Raw genomic sequence first — 27,595 nt, 5'->3', positions numbered from 1 at the left:
GGTGGGTTCAACACCCAGAGCACCAGACCATACAGTGAGGCAAATCTTCCTGAGACTTCTCCAATTTAATCCAACTTTATCCCAGGTGCAGTAACTTTTTCATGTATTGCATCCATGAGACTTACTAACATATATTCTTGATAAACATGTTAGTTCCATTGACAATCTTGTTATTAATCACCAAAATCACAATCATGACTTAATAGGATTATTTTCGCTACAATAATAATCAATATGAGTTAACCTGTGTAGCATGAATTGAGACAAGAGCTAACCAACAAATCTGAAGATGGTAATCAATGTGAATTGACCTGTGATGGTTATACATGTAAGTTGCACATGCCTTGCACGTGGAGACGTATGGTGAACATCTTCAAACAAATTCACTTAAACAAAAAAGAAATGGTGACGTATTGTGCTGAGCTATAGTAAAATAGGTGATCATAAAGGTTATATTCCATAATCCCCCAAAAGGTCGCACATATGTATTTATATAGAAACGCAAGAGATGTGGCCATGAACATATATGCCTAATGAGTATACAGAGACAACATGTTTGTTTGACAATTAATGCTCTCTCTACTGCTAACTGTTCCTCAGCAACTTTGTTTGTTACTATGAAACTATATTCAGTTCACATTGGTAGTACTTGGTGAATAGGCTCCAAGGTTATTGGTACAGTCATCGATTCGAGCCTGAATATTCGAGGTTCTCCATTTTATACAGGTTCGATTTGCTAGGTACTAGTCTAAAATCTGGTCTAAACTAGTCTAGAGTGGTCTACGATCTAGTCTAGACTGGTCTGACTAATCTTGAAACTAGTCAAGACTGGTTCAAACTGGTCAAAAAACTTGTATAACTGGTTTAGAAACTGGTCTAGATTGGTCTAGTACCTGATCTAAACTGGTCTAGGACCTGGTTTAGAGATCTGATCTAAACTGGTCTAGACTGATTTAAGAACTGTTTTAGACTGATCTAGGAACTAGTCTAAACCAGTCTATAACCTGGCCTAGACAGATCTAGGATCTGATCTAGATTGCTCTAACTCATCAATACTAGTCCAAATTAGGCTAGTTTTGTCTAGCATAGGACTTAGTCTAGACTAGTCTAATTGGTCTTGAAGCTGGCCTAGAGTGGTTAGAACTGATCTAAGAACCGGTCTAACTGATCTTAAAACTGGTCTAGACGGATCAAAACCGGTATGGAAACTGCTTTAACTGATCTAGACTAGTATAGACTGATTTAGAGCCTGATCTAAAATTATCTAGAATCGTCTAGAACCTGGTGTAGACTGGTGTACCCGGTCTAAACCAGTCTATATGGCCAGGAGTTATTTGCATGTATCTTTTCTAATCACTACAGTTCTGGGGTTCAAAAGTCACCATCTTTTCACTCGTCCTTGGTGCCAAGACAGAGTCCTACAGTATTATCACTTATGTGCAGGAGATCCGTAATATGCAGTCTCGGCTAAAAGTTTTACTACACAGTGAACAAACCACCAAATACACTACAATCCCAAACATTGCCATGTATCTGTCTCCTAATATTATCAAATGTTTATAAATCACTCTTGCATCTTTTTTTTTTTTTGACCCCTAAATATAATGCACATCATCTATTGTTACCTGATCAGTTGGCCAGCCAGCACAATTTCCTACAAAACGAAACAGCACTTACACCTTTCAAAAGAAATCGAGATACTATAGCACTTACACGTAACGAAAGTGTTCAAATGAATACAGCTTCCTACTTGAGAAACTGAGTGGCTTCAAAAGAACATGAGCTTCTAGATTTAAGAATATGGGGACGCCCAAAATTCATTTCATTGTCTGTGTCACACAGTAAAGTACATGGAACTTCATCATCACGGGCTGTATTTACACGCACATGCCTTACATGCTCATCAACTGAAGCATCGGTTTCTCCTATAGTGTGGCACTATCGTCACTGCCCGCATCAATGTGGAGGGGGTCGAACTCTGTGTTCACTTCTTCGACTATGACACCGCCGTCGATGCCAGCCATCTCCTCTCCCGGCATGGCCGATACGTCGGATACTTCACTTCGCATGGAGATCACATCGATCCAGCCATCATCGGAGTCCCAGTCTGGCAGTGCCAAAGCAGGGCAGGCCAACGCCCTAATCCTCTCCGTCGTGCTCTGCAACCACATGCTATCGACAGTGTCAGACTCCCAGAATGTCGTGTCTAGCGTGCTATTGGGAGGCACCCATCTACCCTTCACGACGCACCTGGCGTAGGCAATGAATGGGTGCTCGAGCAGCCGCGCCGTTGTGGACCGCTCACTTGCACGCCTTGCCAAGCACCTGCCCAAGAAGTCCTCGGCCTCCGTGGATAGCCACCGGGGGGACCTCGGGCATGGCATCTGTGTGTACACAATCCAACACACCATGGCGAGCACACACTACTATAGAATTAGTCATAAGTGTCGTCTCATCAGTGTCGGGTGGGCTAAAACTGACACTGATAAAGTATCAGTGCCGGGTGGGCTAAAATCGATACTGATAGAGTATCAGTGCCGGGTGGGCTAAAACCGACACTGATAGGGTATCAGTGCCCATTCGTAGCGAAATTAGGCATCCACCCATCCATTCAGGCAAAAACTGACACTAATACTACTCCCGGACCTGAGATTTTATTTCACTTCCATTTTGGCTCTGGTCGCGTCCGTCGGCTCTCTCTCCCTTATCTCTCCGCTGGCTTTGTTCGACCACAGACACTCGTTCATCTCCCAGCCTCTCTCCCTCTCTCTTTCTCTCTCTTCTTGTCCTGCCTCCGCAACCATGGAGCGCCGAATAGAGCCGAAGCGTGCTGGGGCTAGGGGCTCCTCGCCTGGGACCAGTTCGACGCTTGGTGGGGACCAGTTCGACGCAGCCAACCCCATGGAGCAGCGCCAGGATGCAAGCTTCTTCAACTGGTACACCTTGGCCGGGGAGGCGAGCTTCGCCAGGCAGTTTCGTAGGGCTCTTGTTTGTCGTGTGGGTGGAGAACAGCAGGGGATGGGATCTCGGGTTCCCCGTGTGCGCCTTGTCCATGCTACTGGGCACTTCTCATAGTCTGATGCCATTTATTTATGCGTTGCCTCATAATCTGGGTTTGAGTTGATTTGTTCTTTGTTAGTATATGGATGAGATAGTTGCTTTGATTGTGTTTTTGTGTTTGAGATGAGGTGATTTCTGCTTGTGTTCGTATGGATGAGGTGTCGATTTGTGCTTGTCTTCGTATGGCGGGAGAGGTTGACGGAGGACCGGTAGAGCAAAGGAGAGAGGAGAGCAGGTGCTCGTCGAGGATGGACGGCACGTGGCCGAGCTACTTCTGCTTTTGGTGGCAGTTGTGTGACGCGGCGGTGGAGCACGCCAGCATACAGGCAGTCGAGCTGGCTTGATTTCGAGCCAGCTTAGCTCTTTTTTTTTGGCTCGCGATCCACTTATCACTGCTGGTTCGTGACTCGAACTAGCAGTGATAGTGAGTTTCTATGCCATTTCCACAACCGGCACTAATACTTAGTATTAGTGCCGAGTAAAGAGCGCCGGTTGAAAAACAGGCACTTAAGCCATTTTTCAATTAGCACTCTTGTGCCTTTTTGCAGTAGTGACGTCGTCCATGTCGCTCCATGGCGCGTGGTCAGTGGCCATCTCGACGACGGTACATCCTAGCACCCAGACATTAGCCGTGGACCCTTGCTCCTCCTTGCGTGCCACCTCTGGCACCATGAACACTGGTGTGCCGCTGATCAGCCGGCCGAAACCCGCCACTCATCCTGCACACCCGAAGTTCGTGGTCTTGGCCCGACCGTCGGCGCTGATGATGACATTCCTCGCCTTGATGTCCCGGTGCACGAGACACATCTTGTGGACATACGCAAGGTCCCTAGCCATGTCCGCCGCATACACATGGGCGGCATGCACCTTGGGCCTCCCATCGTGCCGAGCAACCTCGTTGGTGAGCGACCGGCCGGGCGTGAATTCGATGAACAATTGGTACGACCCACCCTAGCCCCCTCAACTGCCGATGTAGGGAACGACGTGCGATGAGCGCATGCTAGCCATCACCCATTGCTCCCTCCTCAGTGCCACCATGCTCACCGCCACGGCGGACTTGACCACGAATAGCTCCTCTGACACCTCATCGATGGTGAGGAAGACCTTTGCACCCATGTATCGTGGTCAAGCATCCGCACCCGCGTCCACCTCCCTATCATGGCCATCGGTGCCATCCCCTCCCCTCTGTTTCTTGCAATGTGGTGGTGTGGTGTGGTGGTTTTATGTTTCCCTGTGACTCTTGTGGAGCTTAGCCTACCTATTATCGTGTTGATTCTTTTCTGTGGTAGGAACGTGTGTTTATATATACTAGTAAAAGTAATAAATAGGTCTGAATGTCATAGAATTGATAAATTGCCATTGCATCCTGATAGTTTTGTACCATATAACCCCAAGTCATTAGAGGGTTTCAAGAAAGACATGGCCATATAACCCCACTACGTCAAACATATAAAGGCAAGCACTTGGGAAGGGGTGCGATGGAATGAAGGCAGCATCATGCTTATATAGGCAAGAGAAGCATTAGGCAGGCAAGCACTGCTAGGAAGAACACTACAAATTATGAACAGGCTGAAATTAATGTGAGGTGAACCAACGCTGAGCTCCATCTTATAAAGAGTGAGGATCATGCTCCGCCAGGAAGAACACTACAAATTATGAATAGGCTGAAATTAATATGAGGTGAAACAACGCTGAGCTCCATCTCATAAAGAGTGAGGACTAAAAAATTATGTGGTGTCCAATCCTATTGTTGTCCTTCACAAAGTCTTCAGCTGTCTGATACGCTTGTATGTATGCTACCACTGTCTTGAGGTACCATGGCTATATCATTTTCAGCTGATGATAGCGATTGCAAGTATGCAGAGATTGTAATTATGGATCCGTACAACACACATCACATCAAACGGCTCGAAAAATGCGTTTGCAAATATGCAGAGCTTGTAATCATGGTCTTCACCGCACACATCACATCAAATGGTCAGAAAATGAGGACGATGTGGCCACACCAAGAGGCCGGGACACATATTCTAAATGGGAGCACTAGAATTTGAACCATAATCGGTGTTGTTGTACCTCAAAGACTTCGCTAGCCCACCAAAAAGAGTTTCATTGTGAGACCCTATTTTCGTCTTATTTTTGTAATGTTTTCTAAAGAATGTAAGTGATATGTAATTATGGATTTTTTTTTTTGGACCTATGAATTATGGATACGTATCCATATTTTACCATCTAGAAACACTGTTACTCGAAACATCGACAAAATGTACATTTGTTTCCAGATATATATGTCGCTTTAGCCTGTTAACGTTTTGTAGTGGTATGTTCGAAGAGAAGCTAATAATAACTTAAGAAATACTTTTGATGCCAGATTTACAAATACTATTTTTATACTTGTGACCAATCTAAATACTTTTTAGAACAGATAGTCAAATTCTAGTGCAGCACATATTAATTACATATATTTTGGAAAATAAAGAACCACACTCTTTTAATTACATTATATCGCAAGAAAGATCATTAGCTAGGCTTGCTAGCCAAATAAGCAAGCAACCATGTTACACGCCAAATGTTAACATCCGAACAATGACATTTTTTTTTTCACCAACTGTCTTACTTCTTTTCACTTTGGATATGTATTGTGCATTCTGTTACACACATTTATGATGATAGTTACATGTGATGACCAATGTTTTAACCGACATCTTTAAAATTCTGTCGACCTACTTATAAAACAGCCAGTTTTGTTGCCTAATCTAGCTTTCCCTTTGCTTGAAGGAACAAAAAACATGTAGCTACTATGTGTTCTGAATGGCAAGGAGTTAAAACAGCCTGAATATAAATGTCAAAGAATTGAAGACAGGAGCAGCAGTGCTCCTTCATATTTGTAGCACTCACCACAATTGTTTGGTCAGTTGTACTTTTACTGGAATAGGTAGCTAGAAGAAAACAGAAGGCAGTTATTAATGCGTAAGTTAATTAAACTGGATGTTAATTGGATGATTTTTTTGGGTTGCATGTTTACAGTTCAATGGCATGACTACAGTTTTTTCCTCTAACATCAAATGGGTAACAAAAGATTTTGGAGTGAGATATTTAGCACGACATGCCATTAATATGGATAAATCATTCTGTGCAGCATTTTACAGCATACAGTTAATGGCGTGCAGCATCTTAACTATTTGATTTTATAATTCTACTGATTGAGTATATTCTTTGCCTTGTCTCAACAGTAACATTTTGGGAGTAGTGGTAAGAACTTGTACAATCAAAACTTAAAATGAAAGCATAGCATATATTAATCTACTGGCATCATTTAACATTTGATTTAGAAATCACAATTTAAACATATGAATTAACCTATTGTGCGTTTAGTTGGTACAAAAATAGCACCGGAAGGAAGGGGTAGTTAGGACCATGCATCTTTAGTTTTCTAGAGTCCCATCTAAAAATCTGATGTGAACTAATCTGGAGCACTCCATAAGTTTTGCTTATTTGTAGTGTAATCCGTATCTCTGAACGCATTGGATCTGTTTTCACCAACTGATCATAAGAAATATAACACAAGAATTCAGTAACTAGGTAAATAAGATTAGCCATGTGTCTTCAAACCTTATTTGAGCGATCGATCAACACATGATCATCAACAAGCTCTAATCATCAACGATAGATGCACCTACCCTGCATACTTCTCCTGAACTATTGCATGCAACTTAATGATGCCCTAATTAACCAACACCGATCAATGCAAATGATTGATCTCCGATTGGTCTACCACGCATGCGATTTACGAGGACACGCCGACGCCGAGGAAGTCAATGAACGGCACGTCCTTCCTCTTCTCGTCGCCGTCGCCGGCATGGTAATCCTTCTGGTGATGTTCACGGCCGCCACGAAGGCCATGGCCAATATCCATGGCTATCGCTTCTCTTGGAGAAGAGAAGGTGATGGAGAGAGGCGCCACCGACTGCTTTCCGCGGTAACTGTACCTGGCCGCCTCGAAATTCGTGTCAGTCAAGACCTTTCCGCCTGTAGCTGCGCCATAGCTTTTGAACAGTGGAGGAGCAGCCGCCGGGGAGCTGAACAGGCTGCCGCCGCCGCTGCTTGGATTTGAGAAGCCGAAGCAGAGCGAGCTCGTCGCCAGCATGCCGGCGCCAAAGGGATACGCTGAGGACGGTGAGAACGAGGAGTGCGTCGCCCTGGCGAGGAGCCTTGAACGCTCACGGCTGCGGCGGGCCATGACAACATGCCAGTGGTTCTTGACAGCGTTGTCGGTGCGACCGGGGAAGTGGCGGGCGATGAGCGCCCACTTGTTGCCGTGGGCGCGGTGGGCGGCGAGGAGCCGCTCCTCCTCCTCCTCCGTGAACGGCCGCTTGTTGATCCGGGGGTCCAGCTGGTTGAACCACCGGAGCCGGCAGCTCTTACCTACACACAATTACAATTCCACACAAATTAATATCAGAAATTTAATTAGTTTAATTATCTGGTCAGGAAATCATCTGAAACTAACCATCTGTTAGTTTAGGAATGACAGGATTAAAAGAGATGGGGCACAGAAAGGTGCTTGCTTGAAGATTTATTGCACGCATGGCATGAGAGGTAAGTGAAAAAATTTAGTGGTGTGTAGGTGATCAACTCTTGACACCGGCAGGCATGAGTGGATGCATCAGATGAGCCAACGGTGCGTGCATGTTGAATTTATTTTTAAAAAAATCTATAACATGGTTGATCTTCTCCCTCGTTTGTATAAGTTAATTGGAATTGGAGGTTAATATTGATTTAAAAGGGGGAAAATAAAGATGCTTGAGAGGTGGTCAAGAGTTGAGCAAAAACGTATGATATATACATCTTATTCAAGAACTTTACTGGGCGTATTGCATGAACCATGTATTCATAATGTGTTCCCGTTGGAACAAATGTTTCAAGTGTTAATTAATTTTAAAATAAGAAATTAACGAGAGAGAAAACAGTTCAAGAGATATATTTGAATGGGCATGAAATTGTTCAAATTCGTAAATACTCATTATTGATTTTTTTTCGACTAAATATCATCTGAACATGAATACCCAAATTCATAAATGTTCATAATTTTACCATTCATAATACTCTTAAGTCATTTTAATTAAATATGGTATATTGTCTCGAGATTTTTTTTTAGATCCATTGTCTCGAAATTGATGCTAATCTTTTTTGAAGTACTATGAATCAGAAGAAAGACTCAGTACTAGCAGACGAGCTTTTTTCCTTCTGTCTCCAAGATATATGCTGAAATCAACTATGGAAAATTAATCTAAATAGCTCAAACAAGACTAATGCTCGAATCAATTGGATGCATGGCTTTCTTGATGTGCTCAGATTAAAGTATGCGCATGAACAAATTATTTCCCCAAAAACTATGCAAGATGTCAAATCTATTGCCCAGAACTAACACATGTAAGCAAGATATTTTTTCCCTCCTCTATAAAAGAATGGAAATTTCCTTGAGATGTCAGCCGCGGAAAAGAACAATATGACCGTAGAAATTAATCAACCTGACCCATGGCTGGATTCAAGTGTGCAAATGATCTCGGACACAAATCAAAGCATGCAGAAAATTCAGAAACACGTGCATATGGTGGGGTCTCTCCTTAAAAAAGAAAGCAAGGTAGGAGAAGAAGCGAAGGGAAGAGATGATCAAAGAAACCCACCAACCTGATCTCCCCTCCAGCTTCTCAGCAATGGAGTTCCAGTTCTGCGGGCCATACTTGTCGACGAGCTGCTTCAGCTTGTCGTCCTCCCCAGGCCGCCAGTGGCCCCTCGGACATGATGACGACTTTGCGCCATCCGATGTATTCGTCGTCGACGAGGATGCCATCTTTACCAGGAACAAGAAATGTAATGCCTGGCTAGCAAGCTTCGAAGTTAGTTTTGATGAGCGAGACGAAGAACAGTTGTGTATTATTGAGCTATTATCTACAGACTAGTCAAAACGGTGAATATAGAGAGTGAGAGAGAGAGAGAGAGAGAGAGAGAGAGAGAGAGAGAGATGGCAAGGGAGTTAGTCCATATATATATACACGTAAACTTGTTGTTGGTTCTAGTCTCTAGGGTTGGATGGGAGGTCCCTTTAGTTTAGTTTTACACGACAAGAGAGCTGGGGTGCTGATCTAAGAATGTGCCTACATGTCATTGCACCCTCACACCAACTTGTATGCTGTTGGCTATTTGCCAAAGACCACTCTTCTCACAGCTCTCATCCAACACAAACCTATCACCAGTTACTAGCTAGCTTCTATATTGTACTTCTTCTCTAACTCCTCTAACAATATTCTCATCAATGAAAGACATCGTCGGTATTTTTAAGCAGTGGGTATTATCTAATCCTCAATCATGCCGTTGTGTACGTGTTGCTTACGCTCGTATCCATTATGGAAAGGTCATGACCCATAGGAAAACTAAATGGGCTGTGATCAAGTGCAATTAGCAATTAGTAGTACGTACTGATATGCATACATGTTTGTTGCTACATATAAAAGACAAATATTTCAATTTGTAAGGTTTTATGGCTTAAATAAAAGTTGTAATGAAAGAGTATGGTGAACAATCACATATGACTATATTCTAGTTTCTCAAATATGACCATTCTAAACTCCGATCAATAAATAAAGCCTCGGATATTAATTGTATGCGACTATTGCCTATAAAATTTATTTACTTATTTTTGTTTCTTTAGTTTTGTTGCATATTCAGATCTATTTTGTTATTGTTGTCTAATTCCTCTTATTATTTCACATATCAAAATCATCATCTCTATTTAATTTATTAATACTTAAAACATGTTTTAGATAAAAAGAACAGTTAAATTGCATAGCAAAGAAAACTGCGAGGGTGAAAAAGTTGTTATAGCTAGTCAACATCTCAGTCCACCCTAAGAGGCAAACCGTTCTAGCTCTGCCATTACAACCATACACAAAAATAGCAACCCTAGTAAAGCCATATGAGCTAGCATTCACAAAAGGTGGTTGGTTGCATCTTGATCAAAAGACCCAGATTCGCAGTCTTGGAGCATGGGATGCTACGCAAAAGGGGGATGCATTGAAGAATCCATGTCACTCGCAATTCATTGTGTATGGGGGATATGAAGTAAAACATGCACCATGATGACTTGGTACTTTGTAGTGAGCCTTTGGCATGCAGAGAGAAGTGATGGTCCAGTACAAAGATTGATCTAAACCTCTAACTATGCCAAAAAAAAAAAAAAGGAACGTATCCTTGAAACTGTAGTTATCAATTTAAGTTCTGCGTGTTTTGAAGAGAATTTTTTATGTTCATCACACACACAAAACTAAAGCGCAGAGGAGATTTAATTAGCTGCTTTACATCCATGCTGTTGCATGCATAATTTCATATGTTATTTTCATACATGGGAAGTTTATTTCTAAGCAATTGTAGAGGTGCACTGTGCACCTAAATAGCACCACTTCAGAATAGTAAAAATACTTTACGTGCCCCAGCAAAAAATGTGAACTTAATTAGCTTGGCATCAGTTCATGGATATTCACTTTCATATGGATAAATCAATAATATACCACCGAATAATTGTCTAATCTATAACATATTATTCATTGTGAGAGTGACATATAAGACCTAGACCCATATGTCATCGACACAATGATAACATATAAGGGAACATATATAGCAAGTTATTCAGTGGTAAATTGTGGAATGTTAGTATTTATTAGTTCTTTTAGTAAGATATATGCAGTTTACAATCTATGCAACAACATAATAAATAAATTGCCATAACAACATGAAAAAACAATCGTTTTTGTGAGGAAACCCATGAAGATATATACCTGTTAGACTATTTTTCTACAATTGTGTTGACAAACAGAACAAAAGATAGGTAACCTTGACTAGACAAAAAAAAAAGCTTAGGGCTCTCCTTTTTTTTTTTTTTTTTGAGGACAGGACTCTTACAGTTGCATACCCGAAATATCCCCAGTTGTTCAACATAATCTCCATTCTCCAAGATGGATAGTAACTGATTGATGGGACTCTGCTGGCTCCTCATCCATAGTCCCAAAAATAAACGGCCTCATAATTGTTGGCTCTTGTTTAGTTCTAGTGAGGCATGCAAATGTGTCTGAGCAAAAAAAAAAAAAACAGAAACTGATTAGCTCAAGTAATGAACCATGGCCAAAAGCTAGTTCCAAGAAACAAGTAGGTCCCAACAATAGAGAAAATCGAGACCACAAAAGCAAATAGTGGAAATTTGATACACCACTTAACAAAACACTTAGCTGTGCATCTATATATACATCGAAATATAAATAACCAATAATAGTATTGTAGGCAATCAGGTTCAGCTTATCTAAAAGTTTGACAAGGACACCTAAAATGGGATGCAAGCAATGAACTAATTGCACTTCCTTAGCATATACAGTATTAAAAGCATAGCAGCTTCTCTCAATTTTCAAGTCAAAGTAGTTTCACCTGCGAGATATCGATGTTGAAAACCGAACTAGACATGTTAACAATGACTTGTATATGGCTTCAGGTCCGTAATTCCGTTCACGAAAACATGACAACGCACTTGCAACCGCTGGCAATAAAAAACCATAATTTAGTACCTAATATAGTTTTCCAGTCTGATGACATGGCATCTGCCAAGGGTGGAGCTTTAGCTTGTTGCTTTGGAATTGATTCGGTTTTTGGAAAGATTTGTTAATGATCGAAGGGTGTTGTGGAGCTGAAGAAAAAAGGTAGCCAATGAATCACAAGATCAATGCAGTATTGCATAAGTGTTTGTACTACTACAGAACAGATCATAAGTAGCGCCTCATCAATATCGGTTCGAGCGTAACCGGTACAGTTGACGTATCAGTGTCGGTTCTTAAACTCCTGCATGTGAACTACGATTGAGGTGCCAAGAACCGGCACTAATATCAGTGCCGGTTCCAGCCACGAAACGGCACTGATACTTCAATGCCGGTTATAGCCACAAAACGACACTAATAGTGCCTATCAATGTCGGTTCTTAGCGCCTCAATTATTGCTCGTGCATGGGAGTTTAAGAACCGGCACTGATAGTGCCGGTTAGAACTAGAACTGGTACTGATAGTCACTATCAGTCCTGGTTGAAATTAGAACCGACACTGATGCCTGTGTTATATTTATATCTAGCACTTAGCTGCTCTCCTTGTTTGCTCCATTCAACTTGACGCCGCTCGTCCTCCCCGGCCGCCGCCTCCTCCCCGTCCGCAGCCTCCTCGTCGCGCATCAGCTCATCACCTTCTCGTCCTCGTCCTCATCGCGTGCCTACCGTGGCCTCCTCCTCCTCATCCCGCGCCGACCGCCTCCTCCTTATCCTCGTCGCACGCCAACTGCCACCTCCTCATCCTCGTCGTGCATCGGCCCGTCGCCGCCTCCTCATCCTCATCATGCGCGGGCCCATCGCCGCCTCCTCGTCGCCTCCTTGACATCCCCATGGCGAGCAGCAGAGACAATGGAGGTAGAGGGCATAGATCTAGGTAGCATAGAGACGGTCGCTCCATCCTATCCGGTCACCCAGGTCCGGGTGACCACTCTCGTACTCCCGACCTCTAGATCCTCAACGATGTATCCTCTTCCTACCCGGAAGGGTTACGAAACACCTGGGTTAGTTCTCAAATTCAAGTTAGCAAATTGTAGTTAGAAAAATGTAGTTAGCAATTTTAGTTAGCCAATTTAGGTCCTGAAATTAGATGTCTTTTAGTTCAAAATATATTGGCTTATTATTAAATGTGTATTGCTACATCGGTGTTTTAGATGTTACCATCACTTCCCAGTGAGTAACTAGTTTGTTACTTCCTTGTTCTATAATTGATGACTTGACATAATTGCGAGATTATCCACATGTGCCAATTGATATGGCATTGATATTTTTTCTCTTTCAGCATGTAGACGTACCTATGACTTGTCTTAGGTACATCTGCATGCTCAGAGATGAAAATCTCTTTGCTATAAATTATAAGAGGGTCAGTTAATATTGCAGTTTATAGTTAACAAATTTAGAAACTAACATGCCGATTGATGTAGATGCTTCCTTATTTACAATGGCTACATGGCATTATTGCGGACCTTGGTGGCACACCACCTATGGTGATGAGCATATTGGTTGATAAAAATAAAATAAAAATCACTATCTCTTTTAGCATTGTTTTTCCTAAAGAAGGATATATCACTTTAACAGCATCATGCTCCGAAACAGATCAAAGACTTACGGCTGAAAAATCTATTGTTCATGCGCTTCTACAATCGGTTAATCTACAACTTAGATACATGTTTTTAGACTATAGCTATTTCAAATTGAAAGCGTTTGAACAAAATGAGGATGTGCTTGCAATGACTCTTAGACTCTTACGGTTACATGCAGCTGAAACGGTTGGTGACATCAACCTATACTTTGTAGCTAGGATTATTTCAATAATATTAAATTTTTCTCTATATTATTGCTCTTTGTCTATAAGATTTTTACTGAAACACTCAGATGCGGAGTGATTGCAGCTTGACTTTGATCATACGTCTTATTGCCCAGCGTGGGGGTACACATTACTTGATCCTTAATGCAGGAAGGTCCAGGAAGGAAAGTACCAGTCAAACCTTATGTTTCAGTGTGATAGTAACAGTTTCGTTATTTACGGAAGTCCAATGAAACTTCCGTCTGAAGCAACAGTGCGCTCATTTATGCACTGAATCATTTTGATGTAATATTTGTAGTTAAAATTTTAGATAAACTATGTATGTAATTGTATTTGATGTAATTTTAGAAGTTTGAATTAATGTATTACGTGTTTATCGTGACTTAAATATTAGAAGAATGGATACATGTGCATGTGATGCATTTTAGATTGTGCAATTTTTTTTACTGCCGATATCTACTAGTTCAGGTTCTATTTTAGAACCGGCACTGATAATTTATTATTAGTGCCGGTTCGTGGATGGAACCGGTATTGATAGTGATTTTTAGTACTGGTTTCATACTCGACACTGATAGTCACTAACTATCAGTGCCGAGTAATCAGTGCCGATTCAAACCCGCAACTGATGGCTATTTTGAACTGACACTAATGAGGTATTCTGCAGTAGTGTTGGCTGGTAAAAGATTGTGAGCTTTGACAAAGTAAGACAAGATAATGGGAGGCGTTAGGGTCTCATAATTAGTAAATATATAGTCGCATCATCTATTTCTTTTCGTTCTTATTAACCTTAGTTTCTTCAAGAAGGCTTCTACATTTTGTCGTTTGCAGTGTCGATGACCTGGATGGTCCTAGTTATTCTAGATTCTCTGATGGGATAATCCTAGTTCACGAAAAATACAATATATATTTATTGGGATGATAGATATCTTTAGACTTATTCGAACATATGACAAACATTTGGCGCTCTATTATCTGGGCATGCTCCTTTCCTGTTGTAACTGAACATTTGTCCATGCTGTAAAGCTAAACAACTTACTAGACAATTGATCCATATATACGGTAATGTAAGGTCTGCTTAATTTAGGAAACTAACATGAAATTTGTGTCCAATTGTGATTGTTAAACGGTTTCTTTACTCAGCAGGAGGGGATTAACATACACGCCGTGCGTGGGGTGTGATGTAGGCATGAGAAAGAAATGCACGGTCCAATGGATTCATGTTCAAAAGCAAGGGAAGATTGTTCAGCATTGAGAGGGACTCGTAACCAATCACCGGAAGAGAGGGGAATAACAAGAAAACGAACTCATCAAAGTACATGCTTTCTTATTCATCGTTAACAAGTTAAGGTATATATAAACTATTCAATGCCCCAACTACTTAAGAGATTAGGATGTTTAAGCATTAAGAAATGTATGGGAAAATGCTTTTATATGATTAATTGGATGCATGCATGCATGATAATTAGAGGTCATGCAAAGTTGGTTTGCAAGCTCATGTTTTACACAATTGAGTCCATTGGATGGATGAATTTGCCAATCAAATCTTGTAGCTTGCTATATGAGGTTGGAATGTACACTATAAAATTTGGACCAGACCAGGTCAGCTGCAGTGCAACACAGGTACCTCTGAAACCACCTTTTTTTTTGCATGTGTGTACATGCACGTGCACATTGGAAGTCGTGATGGAATTGAGTCTAAAAAAGGAGGATAAACATCAATTAGGTTTTAACTCTGCGTGTAACATTTTAATCATTGCCCGATGAAATGGAAGAGAAAATTCATGAGATTGGGAGCAATCAAGTGAACTGGGTTAGGATCTACACAAGCAATTTTCCATTTTGTTTTCCCCTGGAAAGCCTCAAACCAGAGTACTTTTTTTTATGCGTGACATGTATTAATTCTTTTCCCCATTATTTTCAAAGATGGTCCACAATTATTTTAATAAATATACATATACCATGAGCAACGGTGCTGACAGTTCGCTGACACAGAAGCAGCTAGCACAACATTTTCTCATAAAAAATACTAGTTTAATTTGATTCTTTTGCATGGGAGGTTATTTAGTCATTAGCACTTGCCGCGTCCAGCATCTTCGTGTAAGCGCGTACAGCATGGAAGAGGAAACTGCTCGCGCGGATTCGATCGCTAGCTTTGACAAATTCTCAACTATGTTCGTTGAAAAGATCAAATCTTAACAAACGTTTAATTTACTCCGAAAGGAAGTAGTTAATCCTTGTTAGATAGTAAGTCGTTGTTAACAGTCATTATAATAGGCTTAACTGTTTGCTCTTAAGGAACAATTCTTCACAAAAATTCTACTGCAAATATGTAGTAACAGAATGTACTGCACAATTGTTACTGTATGGTGAGCAGGTATATATGGTAACTGAATTCAGACTCAAGAAAGGCCAAGTCATACCTAACTTTGCATATACAGAAACACACGTACTCACGGCTCAGGAGCAATAAGTAGATCAGCTAGCTGAACAAGGTTGGACCAAATCAGTCTTGTTTGCTCAGGACAATCACTTGATCCATCAACCAAGCTTCTAGTGCACAGACACACGTGGGACCAACCTGTCGGTCCTGAACTTCTTTGCCCACTCGTCTGCACAGTTCAATTCTGTGCAATATGCAAACTCTAGCACGCACAGAGTGCAAATACTCTCCTTGCAAAACTTCTCTGTGGAAAATTTGTTCTCTTCAAGTATCTAATAAAAAATATAGGTTTCTCGAATTATTTTGCCTGGCACCCACCGTAAACTCGGTTACCAAGAAATTTGGAACCCTGGCTTAGAATTTGCACGTTTGCACCGGGTACATCTGCTTACGTCCAAAATATGTCGCTTTACCCGGAGCAAGCAAGCAAATGAAACGATACAAACAAAAGGTTTTAGCTGGTTGGTTGCAAGCTTCACTTCAACAGTTACTTCTCCCCAACCAGCGCCTTCCTGCAAACAAGCCAACATTGCAACAAGAATGTAAGTTACACCACCCAAAAGTAAACAAACAAACCTTTCATGAATTCCGCCCACGCAGTGCTCGTGTAACCACCGGTCCTACTAAGTAGAGCCACACACAAGGCTCCAAGCAGTTAGCCTGCACACGGTTACAAGTTATGAAAACCAAGATTCATTCAACAGGAAACCCTTCTGCTTGCCAGTGCATGCATGCAAGCAACAGTAAACCATGGTGTCATAAACTAGTGCCACTTCTGCATCTAACTTTTATATATATGCATAAACAGTATACAGACAGTGGTGATAGGAGTGTTTGAAGGCTGGTGCTATTCGGGGCAGCAACCATAACTGGTGCCCAGAATTAGGGCTGGCCTATGTCAGAGATCAAACAGTGCTGCCAACCGTTTGCTGTTCTTTACAGAGCATATGCATGTGCATTCAGTTTTGTATCCTTCTGTCTGGAAGAGCTAGCAGGGCAGATTTGCAATGTCTTGTCAAGAAAAGCAAGAGGTAATTGCCTAATGAACTGTACATGCAGAAAATAGATCTTGTCTGAACTGGTGGTGATTTGGAGCTTAACGTTGTGTAGAGCAAAATTATTTAACTAACATGTAAAAGAAATTTGTGGTAGAGGTAAATTTGCTTGGTTGGCCCATTTCTTCAGCCCACATCCATATACGCAGAATCTAACACATTGGTTCGGCCAATTTGCTATTCAGTCAGAGGAGTCTCGCTGCCATGTTCTTGAAATCAACCTGAATTCAAGATCAGTACCAAACATGTATGCATTCGAACAGCTGCACATCAATGTTACATAACTTCAAATCTCAGGCTTCCATCCATCTGTATGACATCTTCACATGATAGATGATACCCACAAATATGAAATCCAGCAAACGGAATGTCTTGACATCTTCTGAACTAGCTTTGCTCCAGAACTGAAGTTTTCACGTCAGTTTGTTCAGTTGCAGGCTTCCTACGACTGCTTAGCCCTGGTCTTTGATGCATTCATCTTCAGAGTTCAATTTCTGCAAATAAATAGATTCAGAACCCATTGTCACTGAAAGAAAACAGAATATTAACGATTTAAGGTTGCCGATATTGATTTAAAAAATGTCACACATAAGAAACACTGTGCAAACGCACAGCTTACTGCTTGCTTGGGTGTTTGATTCCCCCAGTGATTGAACAATTTTTTAGATAGTTCATAGATTCCTCACGAGCTACACAACTATAAGTAAATATATAATTTACAGTAACATCAACAACTGCAGGACCTGATACAAAATTGTATATGTCCCCCCATTCCAACTGTTTATTCTTTGAGTAATCTTTGATTATATGCCTGTGTGTCTCATCCGTTGCACTGGACTGGAGTCATGAAAACTACTTCATTTGTGAACAACCAAGTTGTCAATATGATGCCTGTACTCACTAATCTCCAGCAGTTTTACAGTCACTGTTCTTTTATGTATGCTGAAACTTGGCAAGTATCTGGTGATTATTGTCTTACTGGCACATTCCAGTTTGTCCCATATGGAATGTGTGTACTAGCGCACGAACGAATAAATGATTTTAGAATGAGGATGCACATATCTTTATTCATTTGGATTCCTTTTGCCTCTGTTGATTTGTACATTAGTATGTAGCTGATCATCAGGGAGAATCCACAAAAGTATTTTTCGATTCTGGATGGCCCTGTTCTTCCAAATAAATGAACATCTCTTGAAATTGTATTTTATTCAACTATACACCTGATAGAATGGAAGGATACCCAACTAGATTGGAATCTTGTTTATTTCTTCTTCTCAATTGAACCTCCTCACGTCCATTACATTGCCTACATTCTTGCAGTACAACTTGCATTTTCTGTAGCTCTGAGGAAGCCTTTTAAGGTAAAGGCAGCAGGAGATTGTCAACAAAGTCACCTTTATTTCAATAGGCATTGATTTTCCAACTGAAATATGAGGAAGTTCCTGCAGAGTATCACAATTGGGTACGCTTTTTTTTTTCTTTTGACATGGGAATTGGATAGTTCATGACACATATACCATCTTTCAGGACAAACTTGATTGAACTATTGAAATAGATCCCCAGCTGGTTCCTGCTCACAATAGCAGTTGGAGGATATAATTCAGTGCAGTCCAAATAAGCGGAGCACTATGGCCTGTCTGGATAATAGTAGTAAGATACCAAAACTTCATATTCAGTGTAATGTCCATTTATCGTTTACCTGCAACATACTTCTCTTCATCCTGTTGACATACTAAATAGTCCTCCTCCTTGGATTAATCTTTTTTCCAATCCAAAAGAATTACTTCTAACTTTACCAGTCAGATCCATTACATCCTTTGGAAGTTTACTAATGACACACTAGAGACTGGAATAGTACCCAAATATGCCTTAGGAAATCCACTCAAAAAAAAATAAAAAGCCTTAGGAAATATATCCAGTTTGTAAGCCAGGGTGTTTCAATGACAGTCGCCTCTTCTAGATTTTATCTTTGCAGAATAATGCTTCAGTTAGCATACTTGACTGTTACACCAGAGTTAGGAGCTAAAGATTGTCAGAGGAATGTAAAGCCTGAGGATATCCTTCAGAATCAGTCAACTGCAGATGTGTGCTGCCATCCATGTATTGGGCAACAGGTATGCTATCCATCTGATAGAAAGGTCTCTGAAGTGTAAAGAAAAATCAAGGAATGATTGATCAGGTCAATATTATGGACAGTGAAGGATATAAAAACATATTTCCATCTTCATACCTAGGCATTTCCCAGAATCTGCATTAAACTAAAAGATTTCCGTAAGAGAGTGGGGTAACAGCACAGGAGTGAGCAATAATTAGAAACACATAAACTGAAACTAGAAAAATAACTTCATTATCACATACATATCACAAGAAAAAAAAAACAGCCTTTTATTTTTACTTTTATTTTTTATTTTTTTAAAGCACCGGATCCCCTCTCCTCGGGGTCTTCATTGGAGACCTTTTAACAATGGTGCGAACGACGGGGTTCGAACCCGCGGTAGCTAGTGAAGGCTCCCGTACCTTACCACTGGACTAAGAGCCTTGCTGAACGAAAGTAGACAAAAAGCTAGGGACCGAAGTGTCCAAAATGCCAATAGTAACCGATTGTTGTCATTGTTTGACAACATCAATGCTGATATCATATTATCATCAAGCTGAAAGAAGCGCCAGAGAAACTTCCTGTGTATATAGAAGAAGGCTGCAATCGGGACTTGTCATGGGATTCTTCCTAAGCAAACAACATCATATCTAATTGCCAGAGTGCAATTTTCCAAATATTTTAACTACTTCAAGGTCTATAAGAAAAATCTTCTGGAGCATCACGCTCGGTGGATATGAGCCTTGAAATAATAATTTCACTAAACCATGTACATTATAGACACAAAACAATCAGTTGTGTCATAATTCATAATACAAAGTAAGTAGCTATTGTATAATAAATGTTGCAACATGACAGCTAATTTACAGTGTTTCCAACAAATTGGTTATCTCGAACGCAAGATAGCAGCTATGACAAATGTTACAAAGTTACACAAATTCTATTGATATCATATACCTTGTGTGTAGGATTGATAGCAACATCGGAACATATAGTATCGCTAGCTGGGTTGCACGGATACTTCCCAAATGTGTCGTATCGCCGTCCAGGACGCAGGGATACGGGGATACACGTATCCCCAAGTATCCCTTATTTTCGATTTAAAATAAATACAAAATAAAGAGGATACGACGGGGATACCGCCCGACCCATATGATAGAGGGTTTTGAGAGGAGCAACACACAGAGCCTCTGGTCACAACAAGCGGAGCTGCCTTCCTCTCCACCGGTGGAGCAGCCCATCCTCTCCGTCACCCCTCCTTTCCTCCGGTGGAGCAGCCCATCCTTTCCGCTGCCCATCCTCTCTGCCGCCCCTCCTCTCCGCCGCCTCTCCTTTCCGCCGGTGGAGCAGAGGCGCGCCACCATTCCTCTCCGTCACCCCTCCTTTTCGCCATTCAACGTTTTCTTACGCATGTTTTTTTTTCTTTTTGAAACATCTCAGCAGTTATTCCATTAGACCTGCAATATTCAAGAATACTTAGCAACATGCATGGAGAACCAAATAAATTATGTAACTAAGAAACAAGGGAGAGACTGAAAATTAGCCTTCTTTTGCTATAATTAATAATACATCTTTTTTTTTCTGAGGTCAGATAGCACTACAATTTTCTTTTGCTACTAGCACTGCAGTATGCTGACAGCTAAGTTACGTATCACCAGCAGAAACTTATCCCAAATTCAATGACATGGATAATAGCGTCACAGAGTTGCGAGGGATGTTAAAGGCGTACTGTACCTTGCGTTTGCCTTGAAGATTGGAGTGCAGAGTACCTTTCAAGACCCATCTGCTGGACAGGGTACAACGAAACCAACTAAATTCAACACGCATATCGGAATGCAATAACCATAGGCAAGAACGGGAAGCATCCCTTGGGAAGAGAAACGAAATTGTCATTTCAGATTGTACTGAATTTCCATCGAACCCCGTCGCGATTCCAATCAGGGCACCACCGCAGTATTTCTTTTAATAATCCGATAGATCTTGCAACGCGAACCCAATCCAACCAAGACCTCAGAATACGCATCGTGGGGTTCCGCATTTCCACCCTGGATTCGATCGGTTTGACATACAAAAAGCATCAGTTCATCTATTTCGATGCAAAGAAATCGGGAGAGGACGGGGTTAAACTGTTAAAGCGCGTGCCTTTGGGCGCCGGCAGTCCTCGCAGTTGGGCGTCGCCGGGCGCCGTCGCGGTGGCCGCCGAGCAGTAGCATGGGGGTGCAGATTTCTCGCAGACGAGGCTCCCAAAATGGAAGCTATTTCCAAACTTCGAATAAAAGCCCAACTCAAGTACTCCTCCAGGGACCTATATGTAAAAATATTATTCCACAGACCCATACATATAAATTTCAGCACCGAACTACCTGAGGCCTGAGCGAGCAGTAAGAGCACGCGGCGATAACCATTCGAGGGCGGCGTGCGCGCGTACGGAGAGGGTTCGACCATGAGGACAACCTGTTCGATGGAATGCCGCGGCAAGCTGGAGCCCTTGCTGCGCGCCAATGCGGCGCTCCGCGTGCTCGCGCCGGGCCGCAGTAGGCAGAGTAGTGGCAACCGCCGCGGAATCCACTTCGCACCTGGTCCAGCCTCGTCGGAGGATGACGAGCAGGAGCGCGCTCCGCCGCCGCGGCGCTGGTACCGCGCCGCCTATGCCCGGCTCCTCCGGCACGCGGGTTCACTCCGGGGCATCGGTCTCGCGGGCGGGCCCCCACGGCACGCCGCGACGGGATCCCTCATCACCTACCCGTACGCCGCCGCCCTGGCGGCGCACTTTGACGCGCTCGCGCGCGAGTTCGTCTCCGCCGCCGCTGTCGCGAGCCGCCACCCACCGCTGAAGCTGAAGGAGACGTCGCTGAGCTCTCTGACGCGGGTCTGCGACGTGCTCGGCGTGTCGGCGCAGCGGAGGAAGATCGTGCGGCTCACCGTCTGCCCGCAGGTAACGCAGCACCACATCTGGCGTGGCGCGCTCGAGGAGGTGCTCGGGGATCTAAAGACCGACATGGCGTCGCTGGAGCGCCCGTCTCCGGCGACCCAGATGGCCGAGCAGATCGCGTCGGCCTGCATCCGCTTCCTATCAGACACCGCCGACGCGGCGACGTCCTCGACGCCATCCTGGATGCGCCCGACGCCGTTCAAGAAGCCCGCGGGGGCGCCGCCTCCGGCCAAGACATGGCAAGAAGTGCTGGACATGTTCACTGACGTCGCGAAGAGCCTGGAAACCGACCCGCGGCTAGCCGGGCACGCGCAGAAGATCGAAGCCATGAAGGAGGGGCTATACCAGATACGCGACATTGTAATCGAGAGGGATATCAGCTTCAAGGAGGCGCGCCGGCAGGACTGCCTGGTGCAGAGGAAGCTGTCCAAGAGCCTGGGGCACTCCTCCAGGTGCCTGTACACGCTGCTGCTCTTCTACCTCTACGGCACCGTCCGGGACATCGAGGTGCATGTCGGCATCTGCATTTCTGGCAAAGGAAGCAGGAATGTCACCGTTCACGCCGCGAAGTTCCTGACCGACGGCGATGAATTGGCGGTCAGGAGCGGCGTCAAGCAGCTGAGCCGCGCTCTCGGTGTCTTCCGGTTCGTCTGGGAGGCAGCAAACACTGACTGTGATGCTACCAATGACAACGGCAAGGATGTCACCGTTAAGAAAAAGAATGGCGAGGATGCAAAGGGTGTGCTGGAGCTGCAAGGGCATCTCTGGGGCTTTGGTGTTGAAGAGAAGGCAGTGACATACAGAGGGCATGTGTTCCATGTGCACCAGATCCAACTGCCCTGAACGTCTTGTGTAAAATCCAGCCACACGGACACAAATGATCATATGAGAGACAAAAAGGTTACAGGTGCGATCTGAAATGCTATTCTTTTTTACTAGAGCTCTTCTCTGAATTTGTACAACGGCAATGCGACTGCATCCTGAGTGAAAGATACATACAGAAAATGTGAAACAAAAAAGAGTCCCTTCGTTCTTCTAACAACATAATTTATGGAACACTTTTTTCCTTCCTCTATACAAAGTATTATTATTTTTTGGAATCTCTACAATCTTCTTGGAGAATCAAAAGTTTGTGTTTTCAGCTGAGAGATTTCGAGCCATGGATCTGTGAGATTGTTGCTTGGTCTTATCGGATAGAGTGCTCTGTTGATAGGACTGTAGTTGGCTGCTCCAGCTGAATAAGCTGGGTGAGGAGATGATGGCAAGCAGCTTCGATTGGACTGCCTGTACTGCCGTAACGGGCTAGAGCAAGGAGAGACAGGCAGGGACATGTTCATACGCACATTGGATGGGTTGCTGGACAAAATAACATCTTTTAGACAATGGAAGAGATGTAATTTGTGATAACTCTGACAAAAGGAGAACATACATTGCAGAGATCCTGCGATTTGTCATCGAAGGAATGGGAGATGTTGGTCCTGGCATGTTTCTTATCGTGATATCAGGATCTCTTAGAGGAGATAAGCTTCTGTATGATGAAATTGCAATGCTTGTCTGCACCTGAAAAAAAGAAACATAGTGGTAAGAAAACACGAAAGGACACATTCAAACTTGAAGGTGGTCGATATGACAGACTGTAATAAATTGTATTCGTGTTTACTTATATTTGTACATACATATCTTCCATCTAGCTCTAATACGGAGCATTTCATAACAGAGCCACTATATGACAGTATTAGTCAAAAACTCATAGGCAGTATGTGGAAGTTGTACCGTGCTGTTTTTTCCATCCGTGGAGGTTGGAAACATATCCCTCGTCATGCAAGACCTGGAACTCCTAACCGTAGCTTGGTCCTTGACAAAAGGATGATCCATCAGCTGAGCTGCTGTAGGGCGGGCAGCAGGATCACGCTGCAAACATAGTTTCAGAAAGCTTTTCGCCTCAGAAGAAAGATGTTCTGGGATATCAGGTATATCTTTGCTGTTCCCAATTTTAAAAATTGCAGCCACCTGTGAAATCAATCCAAAGCTTAGCAATGAATCAATGAAAGAATAGGCATCATAATCGTGTAAAAGTCACATCCCTCAGTAACTCACCCCTTCGTACTGACTCCAAGGAGGTTTTGCAGTTGCCATTTCAAGAATGGTGCAGCCAAGGCTCCAAATGTCCACTGAAAGGCTGTAGCCATTGATATTCATAATAACCTGAAAAAATCGAGAAAAAAGGTTAAAAACTTTTGTTGATGATTGATCCTCAACTCACTAGGGAAGATTACACAAGAAATTTCAAGTTTAGTAGTCTCACCTCCGGAGCCATCCAGGAAGGGCTCCCTTTGAAGGACTTGATAGATGTGTATGCTGATATCTGTGCAAATATAACAAATGGTTAATAAGAAGATACTATATGAAGATTAGGGAGATGATTGACATAGTATAGTACTTACATGCTTGGCCATACCGAAGTCAGCAAGTTTAATGTCACCATTAGGATCTACAAGTATGTTTGCCCCTTTGATATCCCTGTCAGAGAAGGTGAACTTTATCAATAAGTAATGATGACATGCGTTTCTACAGAAGAGGAAAAGAAATCTGTATATTATACATCAATCATGTTAATGACTGCCAAATACCTATGCACTGTATTCCTCCCATGCAAGTATGCAAGGCCAGAAAGGATTTGTGCTGTGTAATTCCGAAGGACTGCCTCCCCAAATGGACCATATTCTTGAAGCAACTTATGGATAGAGCCCCCAGAAACATACTCAAGATAGACTGAGAGTGTCTCATTAGACTGCATTGTAGTATAAAGCAGTCAGATAAAATTATGAAGTAGCTAATGAAATAGAACTTTCATAATTTATGGTACAATGTTGACAGTAATATATTGTAATGATTAATCAGATCATTGTATCAATGCTTAATTTTAAGGTATTAGTTGTCATGCTTATAAGTGCTGTGGTAGCTTATTATGTAATAACAGAAGATCATTATTAGTTTTGTAATTACCAGATCACTGCCATAGTACTGCACAATGTTTGGATGTGACAGCTGACTCAGCAGCATGATTTCCTGTACATATGAACCAGTATCGGTATGAGTGAACTAAATTGTTTTCTACAAGAGTGATTCTGACATATCCAATATTTTCATAGTATTATTACCTGATTTAGCTGCCTGAGACACTCTTTTGAGTTAGAATCATCAGAGATGACTTTAACCTCTTTAATTGCACACATTTGACCGCCTTCACTGCGTAACAAACATTTTGAATAATAACTCAGTATTAAAATACGAATATGAATCATCTGACGAATGTTAGAAAGATACAAAGTTTCAAAGTTGAAGTAAGCACCTATTGAATCCAAGGTATACTTGCCCAAACGTTCCACTACCTAGCAACTTCCCCTTCTTCCACTGTAGAGAACGAGAAGACAAGCATGGGGAGCCTGGAGGAAGAGGAAGAGGTTGAGGTGAGCTTGTGCTTCGGGAATCATCCTGCCATGCAGTTGGAGATCCTGGACATTGCCCAAATGTTCTGGACCGCACAGGGGAGGTTGGATAGTGATGCCCTCTTGAGCTAGGGGGAGAGCTCGGCATCCGTGTACTGAACACAATTTCTGTTGATTTCCGACCACGGCAGTATGTACTTCCATTATTTGCAAGATCCAAATTGTGAAGATGAAATTCTTTCCTTGGAGAAACTGAGGTTTCAGACAATCGGGGATGCTCCAAAGGCTGGTTATTCGTGAACCGCCCTTCTGCTAACATATGGCTTTGTTTCTGAAAGTCGATTGCTAGTGTTCTGCCCGGAAGCATGCTGCTTGCATCTGACAAGCTATTAAGTAAGACACAAAAGACAAGTTTCAGTTGAAATGCACATCTGTGGACTACTGAATAAACAGTAGTAGTTTGTTTAACCATCCTGGAGCTATTATATTTCAAACAATAACGTGGATAGAAATAACAATGGTAGTACTCCGTATTTGAAAATATCCATTTCTCCATCTGTATAACTAGCATAACTGAACCCATTAAGGAATTCGCCCAAATGTAAGGAGATGAATCAAAGATCAAAACGAAAATTCAGAAGCAACCATCAACAAAATATGCTAGTACACATAATTAGTCAAAAGGCTAGTAGAATACATGATCTAATCGTACCAACTCCATAACCAGCCACAGAACTACTAATTAGATTACATGTGTGCAAATTTTACTAGGCAAACAGTTAACACCACTCTGAACTGAACATGGATCCCAGAGATTGAAAACTCGGCAGAGAAAACATGGAAATTGCAGCTCCAAACCCCAACAAAAAAATTATCAAACAAAGCAACAGTCCAAAATTTTAAACTTTAGAAGGAAAACAAATTTTGACACCCAACTCCAACCCCAATTCCCCACGAATTCCATAAAAAGGGCGCCCAAAAGACAAAATCAAGCAACCAGATGACCAGATTTTGACACCGTCCACGCCAAAAAAAAATCAGCAGCAAAGTTGCAGGAACAGCATAGTTGCCCCCCCCCCCCCCCCAAAACGAACGCTTTCCACCGAATTCAGCACGGGAACAGCACGAAACAGCCCAAATTTAGCTCCCCGTGAACCAACCAACCACGAAACAACCAGACCAACCGCTCTGTCGTGCGCCGCCCGCGTCTCACCTGTAAATCCCGAGATCCGGCGGCTCGTCAGACGCCGCCGAGGACCCCAGCGACGAGCTGCCCCCGCTGGACGCCGACGCGGAGGCCGAGGCGGACGCGGACGCGGAGGGAAGCGGCGCCGGGATGGAAGCCGGCCGCGGGAGCGGGTGCCCCACCGCCGCCGCCTGCTGCTGCTGCTGCTTCCCGCGGCCCGCCTTGGCGAGGAGCGCCTCGTCGAAGCTGCTCGCCTTCTTCTTGCCCTTCTTCTCCTTCCCTTCACCGACGGCGGCAGCCGCCGGAATTGAGCCCACCGCCGCCGCCGCCGTGGCTGAGCCCTTGCTAGAATTGCTCTTGCCCTTGCAGTTCCACCACGCCGGCATCCTGCCTCTCCACGGCGCCCAGAGTGAGAGAGGTGGGGGGAGGTGTAGAGAGAGAGGCGTACACGCGGGAGAGGGAGGGGAGGGGACTCTTGTGCAAGTTGCAACGACCAGGGTCGCCTTTGGGGGGCCCACCTGTCAGCCATGCCGTGCATTTATCTTCTGTGTGCGCAAGCAGCACGGGTGTGAGTGGTGCCCGTCGCACACGTAGCAGTACCTACCCTGAGGCTGGCGCGGTGGGGCCGATAACGAGATGCTAGGATGAACTGTGGGACCGACGCTGCAGGCCTGGCCCACTTTGGAGGTGGGGAGCCGAACCGGGTGCCGGCGGCCTGCGTGGGTGGTGGGGGACTGGAGGAGGACAACTGGAGTGGTAGGCTGACGTGTCCGGCGGGTTGCGACGCACACAACAGTGGTGGAGTGGTCATCGACTTGATGCCAACATACTAGTAGAGTACTACAATATATCTCGTTTCGTCTTTGATTTATATTTGCGATTCATAATGCAGATTTATTTTTAAAAAATACTCACAGTCACCCACATCCATGTGAATGT

The 27,595-nt window shown here is 43.1% G+C and overlaps 3 protein-coding genes, 1 long non-coding RNA gene and 1 pseudogene across 10 annotated transcripts; 1 reads left to right on the top strand and 4 right to left on the bottom strand.

Annotated features, from left to right (window-relative positions):
* Window positions 1-1,925: 1,925 nt before the first annotated feature.
* On the bottom strand, window positions 1,926-4,176 carry LOC133900213 (mitogen-activated protein kinase kinase kinase 17-like; annotated as a pseudogene).
* A 2,451-nt stretch (window positions 4,177-6,627) lies between these two features.
* Window positions 6,628-9,056, bottom strand: LOC133899974 (transcription factor MYB54-like). Of its 2 annotated transcripts, none has more exons than XM_062341024.1 (2): window positions 8,749-9,056; window positions 6,628-7,482 (listed from the first exon to the last, which is right to left on the bottom strand). In XM_062341024.1, exons 1-2 carry the CDS (start codon window positions 8,909-8,911, stop codon window positions 6,845-6,847), a joined length of 801 nt encoding a protein of 266 aa, XP_062197008.1. In that variant the 5' UTR covers window positions 8,912-9,056; the 3' UTR covers window positions 6,628-6,844. The 2 variants fall into 2 exon arrangements, with proteins under 2 accessions (XP_062197008.1, XP_062197009.1); XM_062341025.1 differs by having other exon boundaries at window positions 8,745-9,052.
* A 6,752-nt stretch (window positions 9,057-15,808) lies between these two features.
* Window positions 15,809-21,134, bottom strand: LOC133899964 (uncharacterized). 5 transcript variants are annotated; one of them, XR_009906473.1, is made up of 5 exons: window positions 20,824-21,134; window positions 20,047-20,546; window positions 19,225-19,242; window positions 17,738-19,136; window positions 17,230-17,488 (listed from the first exon to the last, which is right to left on the bottom strand). It is a non-coding gene; the product is annotated as an uncharacterized LOC133899964 (long non-coding RNA). The 5 variants fall into 5 exon arrangements; XR_009906472.1 differs by adding an exon at window positions 15,809-16,599 and having other exon boundaries at window positions 17,070-17,488; window positions 17,738-20,546; XR_009906471.1 differs by having other exon boundaries at window positions 19,225-20,546.
* A 288-nt stretch (window positions 21,135-21,422) lies between these two features.
* LOC133899963 (uncharacterized) lies at window positions 21,423-22,864 on the top strand. The gene has a single exon (XM_062341013.1). It carries the CDS (start codon window positions 21,533-21,535, stop codon window positions 22,862-22,864), a length of 1,332 nt encoding a protein of 443 aa, XP_062196997.1. The 5' UTR covers window positions 21,423-21,532.
* Window positions 22,865-22,922: 58 nt separating this feature from the next.
* LOC133899962 (mitogen-activated protein kinase kinase kinase 3-like) lies at window positions 22,923-27,146 on the bottom strand. 2 transcript variants are annotated; one of them, XM_062341011.1, is made up of 11 exons: window positions 26,684-27,145; window positions 25,374-25,856; window positions 25,183-25,270; window positions 25,028-25,090; window positions 24,652-24,812; window positions 24,466-24,541; window positions 24,327-24,386; window positions 24,119-24,226; window positions 23,795-24,031; window positions 23,451-23,581; window positions 22,923-23,377 (listed from the first exon to the last, which is right to left on the bottom strand). In XM_062341011.1, exons 1-11 carry the CDS (start codon window positions 27,040-27,042, stop codon window positions 23,125-23,127), a joined length of 2,019 nt encoding a protein of 672 aa, XP_062196995.1. In that variant the 5' UTR covers window positions 27,043-27,145; the 3' UTR covers window positions 22,923-23,124. The 2 variants fall into 2 exon arrangements, with proteins under 2 accessions (XP_062196995.1, XP_062196996.1); XM_062341012.1 differs by lacking the exon at window positions 25,028-25,090 and having other exon boundaries at window positions 26,684-27,146.
* Between the last annotated feature and the right edge of the window lie 449 nt (window positions 27,147-27,595).

The sequence above is a fragment of the Phragmites australis genome, chromosome 19 (genome assembly GCF_958298935.1).
Source record: "Phragmites australis chromosome 19, lpPhrAust1.1, whole genome shotgun sequence".
Taxonomy (NCBI): Eukaryota; Viridiplantae; Streptophyta; class Magnoliopsida; order Poales; family Poaceae; genus Phragmites; species Phragmites australis.
Note: the sequence above shows the minus strand (reverse complement) of the source record. Positions and strands in the feature narration are given on the sequence as shown.

Coding starts and splice junctions, on each gene's coding strand:
- LOC133899974 (XM_062341024.1), bottom strand. CDS start 8,911: ATGGCATCCTCGTCGACGACGAATACATCGGATGGCGCAAAGTCGTCA. Junction 7,483..8,748: donor GAAGCTGGAGGGGAGATCAG/GTTGGTGGGTTT, acceptor AATTGTGTGTAG/GTAAGAGCTGCCGGCTCCGG.
- LOC133899963 (XM_062341013.1), top strand. CDS start 21,533: ATGAGGACAACCTGTTCGATGGAATGCCGCGGCAAGCTGGAGCCCTTG.
- LOC133899962 (XM_062341011.1), bottom strand. CDS start 27,042: ATGCCGGCGTGGTGGAACTGCAAGGGCAAGAGCAATTCTAGCAAGGGC. Junction 24,227..24,326: donor CTTCCTGGATGGCTCCGGAG/GTGAGACTACTA, acceptor CGATTTTTTCAG/GTTATTATGAATATCAATGG. Junction 24,032..24,118: donor CTTGGAGTCAGTACGAAGGG/GTGAGTTACTGA, acceptor TTGATTTCACAG/GTGGCTGCAATTTTTAAAAT.